General features: G+C 43.0%; 1 protein-coding gene across 4 annotated transcripts in view; it reads left to right on the top strand.

Moving 5' to 3' along the window:
* ASAP2 (ArfGAP with SH3 domain, ankyrin repeat and PH domain 2) overlaps positions 1–19,725 on the top strand; it is a 172,403-nt gene that overhangs the window by 108,087 nt on the left and 44,591 nt on the right. For all 4 annotated transcript variants that reach the window (XM_058551836.1, XM_058551835.1, XM_058551838.1 and 1 more), the window contains exons 8-12: positions 4,047–4,122; positions 4,414–4,500; positions 11,154–11,257; positions 11,355–11,424; positions 16,833–16,920. In XM_058551836.1, coding sequence (XP_058407819.1) covers positions 4,047–4,122; positions 4,414–4,500; positions 11,154–11,257; positions 11,355–11,424; positions 16,833–16,920 — 425 coding nt within the window. The remainder of the gene's footprint in view (positions 1–4,046; positions 4,123–4,413; positions 4,501–11,153; positions 11,258–11,354; positions 11,425–16,832; positions 16,921–19,725) is intronic.

Here is a 19,725-nt window from a genome sequence, read left to right as displayed (position 1 = left end):
ATTGCATTTCTAAAGCAGTTGAGGTCAAACAGCAAAGGCAGATGTGCTGTGTGATTCATCCTGGGTTAAAGAAGAGCTCCAAGTTTGGAAAAACAGTCTCAGAGCACAGGAAAAGACCCCTAATTCGTAGAATTTTCAAGATGAGTTATTTTACAGAGACTCAAAATCCTAACTTCGTGATTAGCATCCAAATTACTTCTTCAGTTCTCATCCATGAAACCTTACATGAGGCGGTTTAGGAAGTGGGGTGCTTCCTTGCTAATTTATTTTTAAGAAGAGGCTATTCTGGGATTTCCTTTTTTTTCTTTATTTTGCCCAAACTGATCAGTTGGGTAGCAACAGACTACTTGTGGAAAAGTGAACTACTTGGCCTTTTATGGGCATGAGCTCAGTAACCTTTAAAAATGATGGATCTTCCATTACTTCCTTTTTGGATGAGTGTGTGGGGGGTGTGTGTGTGTGTGTGTGTGTGTGTCTGTGTGTGTGTCTGTGTGTGTGTGTGTGTGTGTGTTGCGTGCTCTTCATATCATTCAAACAGCTTTGACTTTTTTAATTCATATTTTTGGGATAAAACGTGGAGCCTGAGTGACTCAGCCATTGGACAGAGGAGCTGGTGGTCATGTGTGCATTTATGTGCGTGGGAGTTCCTTCATGTCCCCATTTAGCATCGCCAGTCTCCACTCCTCATGCCCGGAGGTACAGTTGTGCTTGACGCGTGCTGTGACCCCGTGGCAGCCTGCTTAGCCGCCACGCTTTTCACGTCTGCTCTTCTCTGCAGGTGTGAAGAGGCCTCTGTGTGTAAACTAGATTCTGGGAGCACGTTTGGGTGTTCACCCTTAGAACTGCTTAGATATGCAATATTTTGCTTTTTACTCATTTTTGTTTTTCACCTTAAGCATTCTTGAAGAGCATTTCATGTTCTTTGTCTTTTATTTCATTTAAGGAAAGAGTTTGCATCTCTAGTTCCTGGAATATCCCGAAAATTTATCTTACTAGCTTTTGCTGCTGAAGATTGAGGATCCTATTCTCTAATGGAATCTAGAAATAGGACAGTCTTTAAAAGGATAATAAAACAAAGAAAATGGTCATGTTCTAAACAGTGGTAATGAGTGTTGAAGGGACTTGTTCTTTGAGCAAATACCTGCTGAGAACCACTATGACCAGCTGCTGCTTGATGAACTTGGGGTACAGAGTTGAATGAGACATGGGTCCGGTGCCCTGGAGAAGCTTGCTCTAGTGAGAGGGATGGCCAGGACGCAGAGGGCAGACAGGTCACTGCCGTAAGTATGGTGCACTGTTGTGAAGGCTCCAGGAGGAGGGAGAGGCCACCCTGCCTGGTGGGAGCTTGAAGATTAAATCTCAGTGGGTATATTTTTAAGGCTGGAAAACTTGGTCAGGCAGGCTAGAAAACGTTTAATAAAAAACAAAATTTGATATTTGGTAATGTTGATAGTAAACAGTGTTTCACTGAAGCTTAGGAAAGTGTTAATGGGTTCAACCTAAGAAAAATGTGCCAGGAGTTTGTGCTTGGGAATGTCACAGTGATGGCACTCAGCGAAGGTATACCTAGGTGCCAAAACATGCCTCAGTAAGGAGGGTACAGAAAGATAGGGATTTTGAGAATCAGAGGGAGGAGGTTTTCCAGGTAGATGATCAAGATTGGCTAGGCGATGACAAAGATGAAATGCAAATTTGTATCGTTATTCCAAGTGCACTGTCCGGTGTCACGCTGGAACCCATCTCTGTGACGAGAAACACCTCTCTGAACGTCTGACTCCACTACCTGGCTCTCCTCACTGCGGGGACAGTCGCCAGCACAGAGATCCTGGGAGCTGTGCACCTGCTCCCTTTCCCACGAGCAGGACCATTTCCACGTTGATCTCCTGTGATGTTTTTCCTACTCTGTATCCTAGTGCTTTCTCTCTCATTCCTACCTATTTCACAGGAACTTGAAGTGATTAATAAAGTAGTTATAAAAGAAAAGATATAACTGAAACAGAACATGAGAACCAGATGAGTTCATGACGAGAGGGGAGAGCTCCGTTTCTTATTGCTGGGTTTGTTCTTCCAAATTTTCTTTTCAATTTAAAAGGAGAACCTGCTGAGTGCTGGCCGTGTGCTAGAAGACAAAGGCACAGAGATGCATAAGACGTGGCATTTCTGCCCTGACAGTGCAAACAGACATGTGGAGAAATCATTGTAATACTCTGACACAATTGCTCTACCAGAGGCATATTCTATATTCAGGAAAAAAATGAGTTAGGTAGAATATAGGAATGAAAATATAAAATAATTATGCGTATATCTAAAGGTTAAGGTAAGAAAATTCTAATAGCCCAGCTTCTGTGATTCTTAATAACTAGCTAGTAATGGTCATTACCCACATCCTGTGTGTAGGTTTCCCCTTCCTTCCTCCTTGGAATTATTGTATTAAGTGTCATGCTGCATTGTTTTTACAACCCCTCCTGTTTATTACATACTTGATATGGGAAAGTCCCACAGGATTGTTGCTGAGTTTAAAAGTACAGTCATGTATTGCCTAACAATGGGGATACGTTCTGAGAAATGCATCTTTGGGCAATCCGTCATTGTGTGAACCGCATAGAGTGTCCTTACACAAACCTTAATGGTACAGCCTACTACACACCTAGGTTATATGGTACTAATCTTATGGGACCACTGTTGGATCCACAGTCCCCTCATTCACCAAAACATAATTTTGCGGCACATTAATGTAATAAACATCCCCTCACGTGAACACATGTGAAACCCAGATGACTTTTTGAAGATAGTCTCCTTGGTATCCAATAAACTGGGAGAAGTTGGAGACTCTCCTTCCTTCCTTCATTAATTTATTTCTTCATTCTGCAAATATTGTGTGCTTGAACTATGCCAGGGTTTGTAGATACCGTGTCCTTACCCTACTAGAACTCCAGATCTAATGGGGGAATTATATTTGCATAATCACACTAATGAATGCATAATGGCAGTTGTGGTAAGTGTTTTGAAGCAAAAGACAATGTTCTGAGAGAATATAGCAAGGAGACCTCTTTTAAAGTAGGGCGTCACCGAAGGCCTCAATAACGAGACCGTATTTAACTTAAAACTTGAAGAATGACTGGGAATCAGCCAGACGAAACAGAAGATATGCTGCAGGGAGAAGCCTTTAGAGGGAAGAAACAGCATGTGCAAAGGGATTGAGGCAGGAAGGATTTGGCGGCCGTAGAAGAATAGAGAGAGGGCTGGTGTGCGTGGAACCTAGTGAATAAAGAGGGCAAATGATGTGGATTGAAGCTTGGAGACGTAGGCAGGGCCCAAATCACGTAGGCATTATAGGCTTTGTTACAGGTTTTGCACGCATTGGGAAACCTTTTCTTCATTCCTCTCCAAAGGGTTGTAGACGACACGCTTCAGAGGCAGTGCCGAACCTCAGCCTACTGTTGCTGCAGAAAAACTTGTCTAGCTTCGATTGTATTTCTGGTGTCACTTGTTATAAATGACTTCACAAGCATTGAGTTCTGAGCCTTAAAAAAAAAAAAGGTTCCTTTTGATATTTGATCTCAGGTTCATAGCCACGGTTCCTACTCTGTGCGGCGAGCTTGCTTGGTTTTTTCCTGCATTCTTTCTTTTTTCCATTTAGCTCTCACCTGTCAAGGAAAATTCTCAAGTGTCTTATCCTTGTTTCCACTCCATGTTTTCGTGGCCTCAGACTCTTCCACTCCTGAACCAAAGCCTTTGCTGCCTTTTGTCAGTAGAGTCCAGTTTCCCATCATAAACTGAAAACTTAGGGTTCATTTTATATGAGTCAAGAAAAATTACAAATTCTTAGGCTTATTGCAATTCTTTTTCTATTCACTTCTCATAGTTTTGAGTGTCATTTTATTCTTGGTTTGCCTGATATTTTAAGGTTCAGTTTATACAGTCTTTTCCCCCAGGAATTAAATAATGATTTCAGTCACTTTCCTTTAAACAAGTTTTTTCTCTATCTAACAAGATTTTTTTCTCTTTTATGAAACACAATCTGTGTTTCTTCTTTTTTCTCCTAGTTTTTTCCAGGATGGACTGAAAGCAGTTGAAAGCCTCAAACCTTCCATTGAAACACTTTCAACAGATCTGCACACAGTAAGTATCTCCCCTCCTGCATCAGTGTTGAAACCGGTTTTATGCAACAAACACTTTCACTTAAATGTTGCTTCTGTATAATCTTGTGTTTGCGTGATGCACAATCACAGACTAACAGCCCGGCAGTGCCACTCGGAGTACAGAGTTCCTGTTCCCGTCCTTTGTCTTGGTTGGCGAAGGTTTGACTAGTGACAGAGGCGTTCATTTCATTTATGTGGAAATGCCCTATGAGCGCCAGCATTTCACTGTACCTCAGTCAGGCTTCTCTCTGTTTTGTTTTGTTTTTTAAAGATCAAACAGGCCCAGGATGAAGAAAGAAGGCAGTTGATACAGCTTCGAGACATTTTGAAATCAGCACTGCAGGTTGAACAGAAAGAGGTGAGGGGATTTAATTTTGAAAGATCAGGATTTTCTACCTATGTCTCAGAGGCTTTGGGACTGAGGAGTGGGGCTATGTCAGGCAGCACCAAAATATTTAGTTTCTTCTTTAAAATATGCTTATTTCATGGGGGGAAGCATTTACAGTAGGCATGGCCTTAACGGCAGTGTATAAACCTTTTTTGCTCTGTCAGTTGCTAGATGAGTAGCTCTTAGCATCTCTATCGCACAGACACTGGTTATTTATGCCGTTGATTTTCTACCTGGAACTCTGTGGTTTCTCTGCCTGATACACGTACGTGGCCTCTGCCCACATGGGCATCAGCAGGTGACAGGTGACCATCTGAATCTTCCAGCCCTGAGACTGTGTTTTGTAAAACGTGAGGAGATAGATTTTCTTCCAGCTGCATTCCAATGGGCAGAAAACCTTAGTTTCTCCTGCATCATCTCTTTCATATAATCACTTCTCTGCATGCTAACACATTCATGGTGATAATTTGTATTTTAGGGGCTCATTTAAATAACCATTAAAAAGTAAATTTTCAAGGTAATTTTATGATATCTTCTCTATAGTGTGGATACTATAATGTGAAATTTAATGTAAATCCACTTCTTTGTCAATAAAGGAATGTGTCTAAATATATAGCTAGTAGATTTTAGATAAATAACTCTATTAAACTACTTAGCTAGCATACAGTCCGCTGTTGGCAGTTTGGTATGCTCTATTTTGTTTTAAGTTCTTGTACTATTACTGAATGTTGTTGTTTTTCTCCCAAATGCATTTACCTTTTGTGACCGAAGTCTAGGAGAGTAAGTAGTTCAGTATTTTAATAAATTGGAGAATTTGCATGTTTTCTTCGTGAACTTCAAAAAATAAATATTTCTTTTATGTATAGATTAATGGCTAGTAGCATTTCTAATTTTAACCCTTCCTCTTTCAGTAGCAGTGGGTTTTATGAAAGGCTAAAGAATTTAAATCCACAAATATTAGTGAAATGGAAATTTTCCAAGTTTACAGTTTACACTTTTGCCGTTGCTCCTTTGTGGAAATGAAGCAGCTCGCCCCCTCCCCTTCCACTGCATAGCTGAATTCTACATGTCCTTCTAGTCCATCTTAAGCCCCACACCTGGAGAGCTGCCTCTGCTTACCCTAGTCCCAGTGCTCTGAGTTCATATAGCACATTTTGTTTGAAAGACTTGGTTCAATCACAGCATATTCGTTTTAAGTTGTTGGCTGCGTCCTCAAGTGCACAGATGCTTTTTCTCTAGCTGGACCTTGAGCAGCTTGCGGATGCCCTCCTGCCTTCTGTGCCTTTCCGGCTATCATATTGTAGTACCATATTGCTCATTTAGTGGGTCAGCTAAGTGAGAGATTGGCAGGTTGAGGTTATATGAAGTGCTAGAAATTGCCGACAGCATGGTGACTTTGTCCCAGTCGAGAGAATATAGGTCCTGACACTTTGATATTCCCAAACATGGGATATAAGCAAAAAGACAAAAAATAAGTGTATGGAATACGGAGCAAATAGTGGCCCAATTGTAACTGGAAGAGGTAGTGCTAACGTGGGAGCCAGAACACCGTCAAGGCAGCCGGCTCTCCAGTGCATTGATGGGAGTGGTTGAAAGCAGCTTCTGTCTGAGAAGGAGGATCAAACCCCTGAAGCAAAACTCAGGTTTAACATAAAGGAGAGCAGTTGACGGAGTTCACTAGCACTCTGGGCACAATGTAAGGGCCACGTTTGCTTTGGCTGTGCAAAATTAGGAGGTTTGGGAAAACTGGCTGTTGTCAGAAAGCAGATTATTTGTAGCTTTGCAGAAAAGCATAACAGATTTACCAGTGCAGACCAGAAGTCTTTTATGGTTTGTTGTTTTTGTGGTTTTTGTTGCCCAGCCCACCTGCCCCAGACCACAGAGAGGGATCCGTGAACCTTTTTACTGCTCTTGGGCTTTATGTCCCAAGACCGACCTCACCAGTCTCCTGGGTGTGAATGTATTGTATTTTCTGTATATCACACTCTGTGTTGTTTTTTGATGATGGTATTCCGTAAATTGGACTGTCTGTGAACACAATTGCAAGTAATAGATAAATATGTATGTTAAATTTTACATATTTTAAAATAATTTTTATAATTGGGGTTCCATTTTGTGTCTCTCCAATGACGAGAATTGAATATTTGGGCCTTGTTGTTTAGGCTCTCATTCCCTTTTTTTGAATTCTCTTCTGTGACTTAGAAAACTGAAGGTGTTGGTGGATTTTATTCAGTGTTAACAAAAATTCTGACTACATAATTACAGTCCATAAAAATTAGGTAACATGCCCCAGGGAAACTGTGTTGATATTAGGAGCTACTCTTCTATTTCCTTCCTGTAAATCTCAAGCTTTGATCTAAGGGAGAAACGTGGCCATTACATATGGTGACTTTGAGCTGCTTCTCTTTGTCACCTGGGGTTTCTTTTTGGAAAGGAAACTGTGCCATTATGATCCCAGTGCCCCCACACCTCTGAATCACTGACATTCATGTTTTGTTATTGATAATTTCTGCTCTCTGTAAAGAGGATACTACTGTTTGATTTTTCCATTATTTTATTATGAAAATTTCCAGACTTACAGAAAAGTCGAAAACTTGTTCAATGAATACCTATATATGCAGCATAGTTTTACTATTTGGAAAAGATCCCTTCTACAAAGTTAAAACCCTTCAATACTGCTCATTTTTGCTTGAGCCTTCTCCCTGTCAGCCTTACCTTCTCCTGCCTTCCCCATCCCACGAATGTCCATCTCAGTGGAGTTCTGCCAGGACAGATCCCACTGCTGTGCTGGCAGATTCTCTGCCAGAGCCACATTATTGGCATGTGGGCTCGCTGCTCTTTGATGTTGAGAACCCAGACTGTGCTACTGCGGGGAGGATTTAGGCTCTGGGAGATGGTCTTGGTAGGTCTGAGTGCTGAAACCACAGTGATTTTTCCACTTTGGAGATCTCAAGTGTGGTCTCTCTCTTTGTCAGCTTTGCTTTCAAGTGTCCTTGACTGGCAGGATGTGGTTGAACAGGATGTGCTGTCCTGGTAGCAGAGGCCCATGACAGCTGTAATTTTCTTCTGACTCGAACTTTTCTGGTCTGGGCTTGCATATCTTATCATTCCTGAATCTGGCCTTAATCAGAACCCTCTGGCCAGGTGTCCACTTCCCTGCCTCTCCTTTCCAGATATTAAGTCTGCTGCTAACCTGGGCAGTTTCTCTTGGCAGGACCCAACAGCTAACACTTCATAAGGCCACACAAAACTTAAGATCATGGGCGTTGCCTGGAATCTGAGAACTTGTCTGCATGTCACAGGATAGAGGATCTGTGGACATTGATAGAATTTTTTGAGAGCCTTCTGAAAGTCCGTAAAATGCCCACTTAACCTATATGTGCTTTAGACATACAGTTTCCACACGGCGAGACTCACTCAACCAAATCTTAGGTCATCCTTGGTTCTCCTAGGGAAACACAGAATATTGGAGAGTCTCCGAGAATCAGGGCAACGTGGTCTCCCCTGGCCAGTTGCCTGTATTTGCCTAATCTATATGTTAGATTCTTCTTCTCCCCAGAAAGAAAGGCTCTTTTCTCTTGGATTATATTCCATTAAATTGAAATCTTGATTCTGTGAAAGGGCTGACTTTCTTTGTCACCCCTTCACTTCATCAGGTGTTGCACAAACAGGTGAAGAAAAGTTTTTTTTGTTGGGTCACCTAAAAGTCACCTTGAAGATGCTGAAATAATTAGTTCTAAAGCAGGTTCAATTTTATGTTCAGCAGATTATATTTCTCTTATTTACAAATTTTAAATTTTACAGCTTCAGGTTTGCCTGCATTTTTTAATTGATTCAAGAAATGCCTTGTCTAAAGAATAAAACAGTAATTTCTTCCTTAACTTCTGGCATAGAGTCTGATTCTGTTGAAAAAGAGGAATGTCCTTTATCCTGTTCATAAGACCTATAAAGAGTTCTGATTAATATGCTTGGCATGAACACTTTTAGCAGTGTTGTCACATGATTTCGCCACCTATTTTGTGCAGGATTTTTCTTTTCTCACCAAATCAATAGATGTATTTCTTGGTTGTGCAGTTTAGTCTTTGACACGTTTACTTTTAGTCATTCACAGAGACTCATATAGGTGAGCAGTATTTCTCCATTTCCCCTCCACTGCATTTATTCCCTGTGATGTTTAAAGCTCGGGTTGCTCTAAATTTCTAGTGCTAATAGGTGGCCCTTGTGAGAGAAGGTGGAAACTGAGACCATCCTCATCTGATGAACGAGCTGTTTGCCCTGATTGTCTGGAGGCATGAGTGCTGCACGAACTCCCCGTGAAAAACGAGGACATTTCTCCTAGTTTGGAGTCTGCTTGTTCAGGCTCTGTTGTCAATTCAATAATGGATAGTCTGAATTGAATTGATATTATTCATTTCTCAGATGAATTTTTTTTTTTTTTGCAGAGTTATCCCATATGTATTTCAGAGTTAAAAAGTCAGTGCTAGACAGCCCATGTTCATGGATTGGAAGACTTAATATTGCTAAGATAACAATACTCTCCAAATCGATCTGCAGATTCAGCGCAATCCTTATCAAAATCCTAGCTGCCTTTTTGCAGAAATTGACAAGCTGATTCTAAAATTCATATGGAAATACAAGGGACCCAGAATAGCCAAAACAATCTTGAAAAAGAAGAACACAGTTGGCGGACTCACACTTCCTGGTTTCAAAACATACCACAAAGCTATAATAATCAAGACAGTGTGGTACTGGCATAAAGATAGACGTATAGATCAAGAATTGAGACTCCAGAAATAAACCCTTACACTTGTGGTCAACTGATTTTCAACAAGGGTGCCAAGACAATTCAATGAGGAAAGAATCGTCTTTTCAACAAATGCTGGGACAACTGGATAGCCACAGCAAAAGAATGAATTTGGACCCCTACTTCACACCATAATAAAAAAAATTAACTCAAATTGGACCAAAAACCTAAATGTAAAAGCTAAAACTATAAAACTCTTAGAAGAAAACATAGGTATAAGTCTTCATGACCTTGGATTAGGCAGTGATTTCTTAGATTTGACATTTAAAGTTCAAACAACAAAAGTAGATAAATTGGACTTCATCAAAAATTAAAAACTTTTGTGCTTCAAAAATCTTTTTTAAAACTGTCACGAATCTAGATGACTTGCTGTTGCTTTCAGATGAAGTTTCAACTCTGATTCCAGCCTATCTGTCCCCTCTACCACTTGGCCCACTTTATCTTAGCTACACTGTGTCCTTATTTTCCTGGAAGGTGGCCACAGCTGCCACCTTTCCTCTCTGTGCCTCTGTGTGCATCCCCTCTGCCTTAAATACCCTCCCCTTATTCTCTGCCAGTTCTTGCCTTCATCTTTAAAACTCACTTCCTCCAGGCTCTCCTGTAGTTTTCTCCATTTGACTCTTCACTTCTTGAACCCTCTTATTCTCAGTTCTGATCACACTGATTGTCATGCATTAGTTCTTTCATTGTTTGGGCACTGCCTAGTTTCCCCAAGGATGGTCAGCTGCTTGAAGGTGGAGATGAGACTGACCCTTGTCTCTTGGAACTGGTGAGGCCTGGTGAGGGCACATGGTGTAAGGGAAGAGCATCAGAGTGGGAGGCGGAATTCTCTTCATCCTCTGCTCTGACTCCAACGAGCTCTGAATCTTGAGCAAATCACTTATTTACATTGTGATTCTGTTTCTTCTATTACAAAATGGCCTCGATCGGGGGTTCTCAATAACAGAGCCAGATCTTAGCCCTGCCTGGTTGACCTGTGAACTTTTTGTTCACGTTTTGCTTCCTTTATGTCTGCTAGAATTTCCATGCTGGCACTGGCTGCTCCTTCCATTCTCAGCTCAGGACTTCTGATGCCACCTGTTAAACACAGTGGAGCACCTGTTGGATGTCCAGGGTTTCACTGATGGTCCTTGCCCTTAAGAAGCTGAAGGCTGGACTTTCCCAGTTTGGTGGCCTCAACCAGATTCTCTGCTCACCAGTGAATGGGCTACCCTGAGGCTGAGGCACTTAGGTTCAGGGCCCTCTGCTGGGATTGATGGGGTCAGGAAGGGAATATGGTTCAATACCTGTTATGCACCAGGTGTTCACACCTGTGATCTTAGTCAGGCCTTCCTATATTTATCATCCTTACTGGGTATTGTTTTCCCATTTTCCAAGGAGGAAACTGAGGCAGGGAGCCTAAGTAACTTGCCGAAAGTAAGAAGCAGAGCATTGTGTTTGTTTTTTGCTTGAAAGCACTGCCTTTTCCAACACATCCTGCCACCTTCCTTCTTGAGGACTGCTTTTGCCACACCAGGAGCTTCTTGTCGTTATCAGGGACTTAAGGCTCATAATTAAGGAAAACCTGTAACTTCCAGATGGCTCATTCTTTCAGCCAGTTTGGGAATACTAGTTTTTGACATTTTCTTCTCCACCCTGGTAGGTAGCGTTTATGAGTTCCTGGATAGGAAATTTTTTGTCCCCTTTTTGGTGTGGTGAGAAGGGGAAATTTCTATAATTAAAAGATTAAAAAGTTAAGGGCATAAGTTTTCTTTGTGTACTGCTTTTTTAAAAATTGAAATCTGGACAGAATTAAAAACGACTTCTTGATGGTTTTTAGGATTTACAGATTCGCCAGAGTACAGCCTATAGCTTACATCAGCCTCAGGGAAACAAAGAACACGGAACCGAGCGGAACGGCAACCTCTATAAGAAGAGTGATGGGTACGTGGAATGGCGTTGCTGGAGTTTGCACCTGTGTTCGTTATCTCCTGTGTCCAGAATTTCTGAACTCTTATTTTTTTTCCCATTTATCTGTAAGGATCCGAAAAGTGTGGCAGAAAAGGAAATGTTCCGTTAAAAATGGCTTTCTGACCATCTCCCATGGGACCGTAAGTATTCTCTTTTAATTTGTGTTCCCTGCTTCCATGAGATGAGTGAGTGAAGAACTCAACTCAGTGAGGTAAGAGGACGCAGTGGTTCTACGTGTGTTACGCAGTATGGATGCATTTTAGAGAACTGCCCTGCTGAGAAAAGCTGGTTTGGGTTGCTTCTCGATCTGTACACCTGCACCCTCTTATGCCGTCTCCAGCCAGGGAGAGTCTTGGTGTCTTCACTAGCTATCAGAACATTCAGAAACACCTGATGAACCAGGTGGTCTTTATTTAAAAGCCTGTGACTTCCAGAAACAAAAGAACAGCAAACCTCTCCCCAGCTAGCTTTGTTTTTAGAAATTGAACATTGCACTTGGAAAGATTTCTACTTCTCCATTAAGGGAAAAACGTTTAAGTAGTCAAGACTCTGGGAATCAGAACTCTAAGAGAAGAGAGAGTTCAGTCATTTTATTGTAGAAATCTAACACACTGCGCCAACCTTAATCAGGTCCTTTTTGTGTCATCCTGTGTGTAATGCCCGTGCAGGAAAACTGAGCCCCGTATGTTGGGCCTATTAAAAACCAATCAGAATCAAATGACTCACTAATCTAGCTTTCGGAGACCAGGGATTTTAACCACCCTTACAAACACAGCCCTTCATACCATGGTGCTCTTTTCCACGGTGACATGAGGCATATTATCAGCTTGCCTGGTGTGACAGGATCTGGTGAAAACCACTTAGGCTGGTAGACATTTATGAAAATGTCTAAAGGCTGAGTTGGTTGCTATTTTGTTGCTAATGAGTGGGTGATGGCTTGCATTTCTGCAGCCCAAGCAGGAGGCCTGGAACCTTGTGCTTATCAGCAGCCTCAGTCCTACGAGTGGATGGTAGTGGAGATAACTTGGGTCTTCGTCTTCACTTTCCCTCTTCCCACCAGTTCCCTTGGTGACAGGCGGAGCTGGGCAGGAGCACAGATGGGCTTTTGAGGCCCCTATGGAAAGGTCCTGGCTCAGAGGAGATTCCAGAGAAGCAGCCCTCCTCAGTACTTCGGAATAAGAACGTAGAATAAAACCCCACTTGAAGGGTGGCCCTGCAGTGTGGAGTGTGTTCCACTGGGGGCCCTTCATTTTCACTGACTCTACTTTGGGAAGGGAGAGAGACAGTAGAACTAGCAGATACCAAGTGTCGTCTGTAGGGCTCTCTGGGGACCTCTGGCCTGGGGGATTGAATGTGTCTCTTGCCTGGGCAAATAAAGGTCATTTCACTTTTCCAAAATCCAGCCTTCACTGGCCTTGTTTGTGGTCACCACGTCACTCGTAGGGCCATGCAGTTTGGATCCTGATGTCCTGTTCTTTCCATGTAGACGTGTGCATGTGTGTCAGAGTGTGAGTGCTGTAGGTGAAGGGAAGCAAATTTATTTAGTCACCACTCCTCTTTAAAATTAAGAATGTTCAACTGGATGATGGCCAGGTTCCCTTCGTGCTCTAAACACCTGAGATTCTCTGGTTTGCTTTCAAATTGTTTTCTGCTCGGTTGTTTTAACTCAGGTTTACTGCTTTAATGCAGAAAATTCCATAAAATAAGACTGAGTTTCATTTCATGCTTGTTTACAGCTCTTAAGACATTTGGTCTATTTGCTTCATTAAAGTGTTCCCCTAGACCCAGGGCCTCAGCTTAAGCCAAGGAGTGGTCCTCCCTCCATGACAGAAATGACAGCAGGCCTGGTAATCTTGTGCTGACAGCATGAACTTGGGTTCCTTTCATTTCCATTGCTTGAGCTTCCTCTCAAAGACATGGAGGCTTAGTTCTCTTTAAATGTCGATGGGTTGCCCCAGTTTTTGGCAGATAGGACAGTTACAGCTAGCTCCACCAGCACACTGACAGCTCAGCTTGTCACACCATTCGCATGTTGAATAAGTGCTTTGTGTTTGGGGGAACCCTTTAGGGAATCTCTGCTCCCCGGATGCCTCCTCCTGCCTCACAGCCTGGTCTGGGAGCTGCCGGAGCAGCCGTTCTCCCCAGGCCAGAGGAGTGGCAAGCAGGGGCTCCGTCCCTCTGTCTTGCCAGAAAAATAAGTGGGTTCATGTAGCAGCCCTCCTTCCAGAGCAGAGTGCTCCTCTTCTCTCCTTTCCCTGTGTTCTGCACGCCCTGGAAGGCAGAATCCTGACACCCCTGTGCTACTGCACCTACAGAGCGTTTGTGTGCGGCGATGTGTGTTAGCCTCTATGAGAACGAGAGTTGAGAGATGCCCTTTTTGTGTGGTTTTGTTTTGGTTTGGCTCCTTTTGTGGCTTACCTGTTTAGCCAGCGTCTCCCTGAGTGTGCTAATTTACCATCAGGAAAAAAGGGGCAATTTTTCAAAGACTTGACTGAACAAATGGGAATCTAAGAGTAGTACCTGACGCTCAGCAGAGAAGTAGCACTGGGTGTATTTGCACTGTTAGCAAAACTGATTTCTTCCCAGGAAGCTGGCAGCCTTCGGGAAATGAGATTGTTGTGTTTTCTACCCTAGCAGAGAGATAATGCTGACATCCGGGATGAATTCACTGAAAGCCCGAGATGGTATTCCCCGTTAGCCAAGGCTAATTGTGTTTTCTGGCACTGGGAAGAAGTGATCTTGGGACAAAATAACCCTAATTCAGTATCTTCTTTGCCAAATTCACAGCATTGCCACACTGCCAAAGGCTGGGGACTGTGTTAAGCTGGAAGAAATGTCCACTGGTTCTCACACAATCTAAAATTTTTTTAAATGATCATCAATCATGCAGAAAGAAGAATACAAACTTCCTTTTAAGGGCCTGACAAATTGGGAAAAAAATAGAATGGTGTGATTAAAATGGGAGTATCACTAAGAATCCATGCCTTCATGGCAAACACAAAGTCTATAGGTCTGTTTCTCACTCCTTCCTGAGTTTTCTACTAAACTAGGGCTTATCAAATTAGGCCCTAGAGGAAAACTGGTATCTGATGAATTAGGTAGAACTCTTCTGTAGCTGAATTAAATGATGATACTGTTTTTCCCAAATTGCAGCAGGAAGGGAATTTAATGTGTAAAATGTTCTCTAAAAATTTCCTCTCACAAATTTTTCTTATAGCTTTGCCGTCAGCTAATACTTAATCTGAATGGACGATGGCGAGCAATTATTAATGTAAAGCTTAGAACAGCTGTCGCTTTAGATGGTCAGCTCATGTGTTTTGTGGGCCCGTTCTTATGGTTGTCATTTTTTAGTATGTAGCCACATTTGTGCCGTTGTAATTATTCCTACTTCAAATAGAGGCACTGAGTATTTTTCCGTATTTTGTGGTGTTCATACACTGTGAAGTAAGGAATCTGTCTTTGTGGGTAGTGGTCTCAGCAGGAATGAACAACTTTCCCCACAGCACAAGGAAACGAATACAAGTGAGAGGGAGGAGGGAGGAAGGGTGGTATTAATTCACGTTGTTGTTCTTCGCTGCACTGAAAGGTACTTGAAGACCATCCAGGTAGTGACTCTGCTTCCCATGGAGAGCCGGGCTGAGGGCAGGCGGGAGTGGCAGTTAAGAGCTTGGGCTCTGGGGCCAGGCTGGCTTGTTCCAATGTTGGCTTCACTGCTCCCAGTAATCAAATTATTTAGTCTGTCCAGGCCAGTGTCTTTATCTATAAAATTGGAGTTCCTACCTCAAAGGGCAGTTAGGAGAATTAAATGAGTTAATTTATTAAAAATGCATAGAACAGTACTTGCCTCATATAAGCACATCATAATAATAATAATAGCTGAGTAAATATAAGTAGTAGTATTATTATTACTCAAAATCATCTTCCTGTCCACGAAAGTGTTTCTGTACTTACCAGAGTGCACCAACCCCTTTTACTGCTCCTGTGTCTAAGACTCAGTGGACACCAGCAGTTTGGAAATAAGCCAAGAACGTCACCTAAATGCACATATGCAGCAGTTTGGTCACGGGAGGTGACAGAATAGACAGACTTTCTATGGGCTCCACACCTGTGGTAAAGCGTTCGGTTGCATCTGTAGTGTGGGCTTTTACTTGGCACTGTAGAAATGTAGCATTTGGCGTGTTGGTTCCTGGACGAGCCAGGTAATTGTATTGGTAAAGATCCAAAATTGGATTGATGGTGCTTTTACTTGGAATTGTCAAGGTTTTCAGGATGAGGCAGAGCTTGGAGTCTTCTAATACTGATTTCTGATGATTTAGGGACTCTATTAGACATCTACAGACTGTGGAGAATATCCAGTGACTTCCGTTTAAGAGATGAGGTCAACACGGACACAAACTGGGAGAGTCTAGTTCAACCCCATTTATCCAACTTCTGCTTATCCAAACTTCTTTTTTTCCGACCCAAATTGTTCACACTGCAAGGATCAGTCCTGTTGTAACGGAGACCACCCTCCCTCACTCCGACTCTGTGAGTTTAGTGGAGAGAGGTCTGTAAATGCATGCGGGTCTCGCAGGTCTGCCCAGGTATAACTGCATGTGTGTGTGGATCTCAATCCCAAATCCAAGCTTTTATAATTTCCTGATGGCGTCTGGTGGCCACAGGAAGGGGCAAACAAGAACAATTGACGTCGAAGACATTTTATTTGATCTTTCCTTTAGTAGCTTGGTAAGTGGGTATGATAAGCCCATTTGTATCTGGAGATTTCTCCAAGGTTTCTGAGAGGCATTTTACTATTCAGAAGTTTTTTTTCTGAAATTATCATCTGATCTTCTGCATTTTGCCTTTTTTGACTAAATATAATAGTTTTTGAAACGGTAATAAAATATCCATTTTTGACACATCTCTGACAAAAATGTTTTGTGACCTCTTCTTACCACTGTAGGGTGGGAGAGGTTGGGGAATATGTATGTGAATGACGTGGGTTTTGTTGAAACTGGTGACAGATGGTTGGCATTTAGGATTATGAATGTATTATCTGTCATCACTTCAGAAACTATGGGAATTTATTTCTATGTCATTTTTGTGCTGTGAGATTACTTTCCCTGGAAGTGAGTGTTTATACACAGAAAAACACTTTAACATCACCAGAAATTGAGCTGGGTGGCCAAGTCTCCCCACCAACCGTCTGTGTCGTTAGTAGGAATCAGGACGGAATGTCTCAGAGCTTTAGCCGTGGAGCATTTTGATCCCAGGGAGCCCACCGCCATCGGCATCAAAGCAGCATCACTTTTCTCCCTGTCTGGGTGGGTGTGTGGGCCACCAAGCGTCCCTTGCAGGGGGGAGCAGCTGCCCTCTGGGGAGCTGAGGTTCAGGGACACGCTGTGATGTGCCTCTGTCATGCCTTCCTACATAAAATCTGCCTGCTGAAAGCTATCCTTGCAAACCAGTGAAACCCCTGATCTTGCTATATTTTAATGAGGAATGACACTGTATGATTTTCTATTCCTTCCCACCCATCTCCGTTTATTTTTTTTTGGTTTTTAAACAGGCTAACCGGCCTCCTGCAAAGCTCAACTTATTAACCTGCCAAGTGAAGACTAACCCCGAGGAGAAAAAGTGCTTTGACCTTATTTCACGTAAGTGTATTTCTCAGATGCTGTGCCACAAAAAAATGATTTTAAACTCTCTTCTGGGGCATCCATCCCATTTCAAACAGTGCATTTTAAAGAAATGGTTTTCAAAGAGAAATGCCTTTATTTCAAGTGACATACATGCTTTCTCTTTCCACTTGTAATTGTTTGCCTGCTGGTCTCTCCAGTTAAGACTTGACTTCAAGGACGGCCCTGCTCTCCTCATGGGCTCTGTAAACCCAGATATGTCACCTCAGCTCCCTAAGCCTCAGTTTTCCTATTTGTAAGCAAGGAGATTATACTAGATCAGCCCTCAAGCCTAAAATCACTTCACTTAACTATAAAAAAGGATGGTTCTCTTGTCAAAGCTTCCATAATTTTGGTGATGTTTGAAATAATGCTGCACAACTACAGTGGTAAGGTCTTCAGTAGAGCCCTTGAAACTTTCATTTTTGAAATTGGTTTGTCTTCCCCACCACAGAATTGGTGTTTCTCCTTCTGTATGCTTTTCTTTTTTCTGGCGTACACACAGGAATCACCACAGGACCATCCATTGTGGTGAGTGTTGAGTCCGCATCCCCTAAGAGAAAAAGAAATGGCCTAGTGAGAAATCTTAAAGAAGATAAGCTGCTGGGCGTTTGTTCTTTGCAGTTTTAGGTGGTGGGGTTACACTTTGGGAGGCGGGAAGGGGCCAGCTCCCCTTTCAAAAGGCAGTCCCTAGGGATTTGCGCACGAGAGTTCTATCGCTAGAGGAAAACTTGACCGTGCATTGCAGGAAGATGGGTGCTGTCTTGCCTCAGTCTCCCTGAGCATGAGGTGGCTGCTTTTTAAGATGTCTGTTGGATGGTATTTTTGAGGGCTAGGAAGTTATTTACTATATAATTTAATGCTCACAGCAAACTTGTGAGGTAATTATTACCATCTCTACTCCACTAGGTGAGGTGAGGAGGTGGAGGCCCGAGGTGGTTTACCCTCATACCCCCATTTCCCTGTTCCATTGTGTGCTGTACTGAGCTGCAGGAGAGCGTTGAGCTCTGTGATGTGTGGAAAGGATATTGTTTGTTCTGTTCTTCAGATTCTAGACTGATTTGTCAAATAAAAACTAACTTTATCCTGCTTCGAACCCCGTGTCCCAGCTCAGTCTAGTGAGGCCCCCAAATTCATTTACCCTTCTCATCGAAGCTTGGTCTCAGATCCTTCCCTCCTACAAGATGGTGTAAATGTAGAGAATTGACTGTAGTTTAAAATGTGATCACTACTGGGGTCATCTGCCTCTAGATAGCAATAAAAAGTTTTAGTTAAAAGGGAAAACTTGATGGTATAATCTTATGTCACCCACTCGCTAGGAAACACTTGGAGGGTTTTAGGCCTTGCTGTTCTCTGAAGCAATAACCCATAATAAGCAGTGTGTTACCCTTCAGTGACTGATTGGTACCTAGTAGTTCACTGAGCTCTCCTGATTTCTGCACATGTGGAGGTGAACACTTCCCTCAGCTTGCCTATCACGTCCAGCACCCCCTGTGAGAGCCCTGGGAAGAGATGTGCAGAAGCATTTATTTCAGAGTTGTAAACAACTCTACAGCATTCCCAAACCTACTCATTTTTAACAACAGGTCAGGCACTGAGGAGGGTCAGTAGATGGTAAGTGTGCCTACCTACCTACCAAGTGTGAATTATTGCATTCCTTGGACGTGTGGGAAGGCGGTCCTGTGTAAGTCTGGTTTTGTGTGAAGGCTCTGGCAAGCTGACGTTTGCCCAGATTCCATCAGTGTCTCTGCTCTAGTGCCTAATGAACGCATAATAAATATCTTCAGGCAGGGCTTCCAGCCTCTGATATCCAGAAGGGTTACTGAATCTGGTTTGAGGCGCTATCGTAAATTTGTCCAAGTCCGTTGTCATCTTTCAAAAAAGCTCTCATCTCTCCTTCCCACTGTCCTCCAGGAGGTAGAATGAATTCCAATCCTATGAATTTTTCATCCTTAGCTGGTTTTCCAAAGGTGTTCCTCTCCCAGATGTATTTGCAGTGAAAATGCTTTGTCTCAGTGCTGTGTGGGTTTGGGTTGTTACAGAGAAACTTGAAAACTGGTCAGACCCCCAGGAGTCATCAAGGGAGACACTGCAAAGTGATGAAGCCCTGATTTGATGAGCGTCCTGAGAAGGTCAGGGCTTGGGTTCGAGTCTGATGCTGCCTGAGTCAGGAAACGTGGTTGTTACCCTTTCTGACTCCTCCTCTGCCTACTGACCAGGCTAGTGGGGCACTATCACCAAGATGCCTTTAAGCTCCTAAAGCATTTGGGTGGTTGGAGAAATAAGTCCGGCTGCACGGTGGGCAGCGAGGATAATATTTCAGATGTGGGTCTACCAGGCCCCCAGGAACCGCTCCGCCCTCCTGACCCTCACGTTGTAAAGCTGTCTTGGAATCGCTCAGGGAGCCCAGAAGAGTAACAGACTGACCGCTGGCTTCACTTATTTCCCTGCAAGATCCTCCTTTACCATTCTTTCCCCCAGACAGGGATTCCCCACGCTGATCAAGCTGTAAATGGGCTGGGCTCTCAAGGAGGACATTTCTGTGGCAAAGCCAGCCTTTCAGAGAGTTTGTCCAACTATCTTGCCCTTAGATTGACCCCACCCTTTATGAATTCAAGTCCAGAGCCGTCATCCTCAAGTCACACAGTTTCACTCTAGGTGGGACAGAGGATGCAGAAGAATTTAGGGATGATCTAGGTCAGTCCTCTGAGTAGGATGGACCACAAGGAGTCAGTGACTTTCCAAGACCACACAACAGGTTTGTGGCCAATTGGAGCCAGAGCC

Source organism: Diceros bicornis, chromosome 12 (assembly GCF_020826845.1).
Source record: "Diceros bicornis minor isolate mBicDic1 chromosome 12, mDicBic1.mat.cur, whole genome shotgun sequence".
NCBI classification, from domain to species: Eukaryota; Metazoa; Chordata; class Mammalia; order Perissodactyla; family Rhinocerotidae; genus Diceros; species Diceros bicornis.
This window is presented reverse-complemented; position numbering and strand designations above follow the sequence as displayed.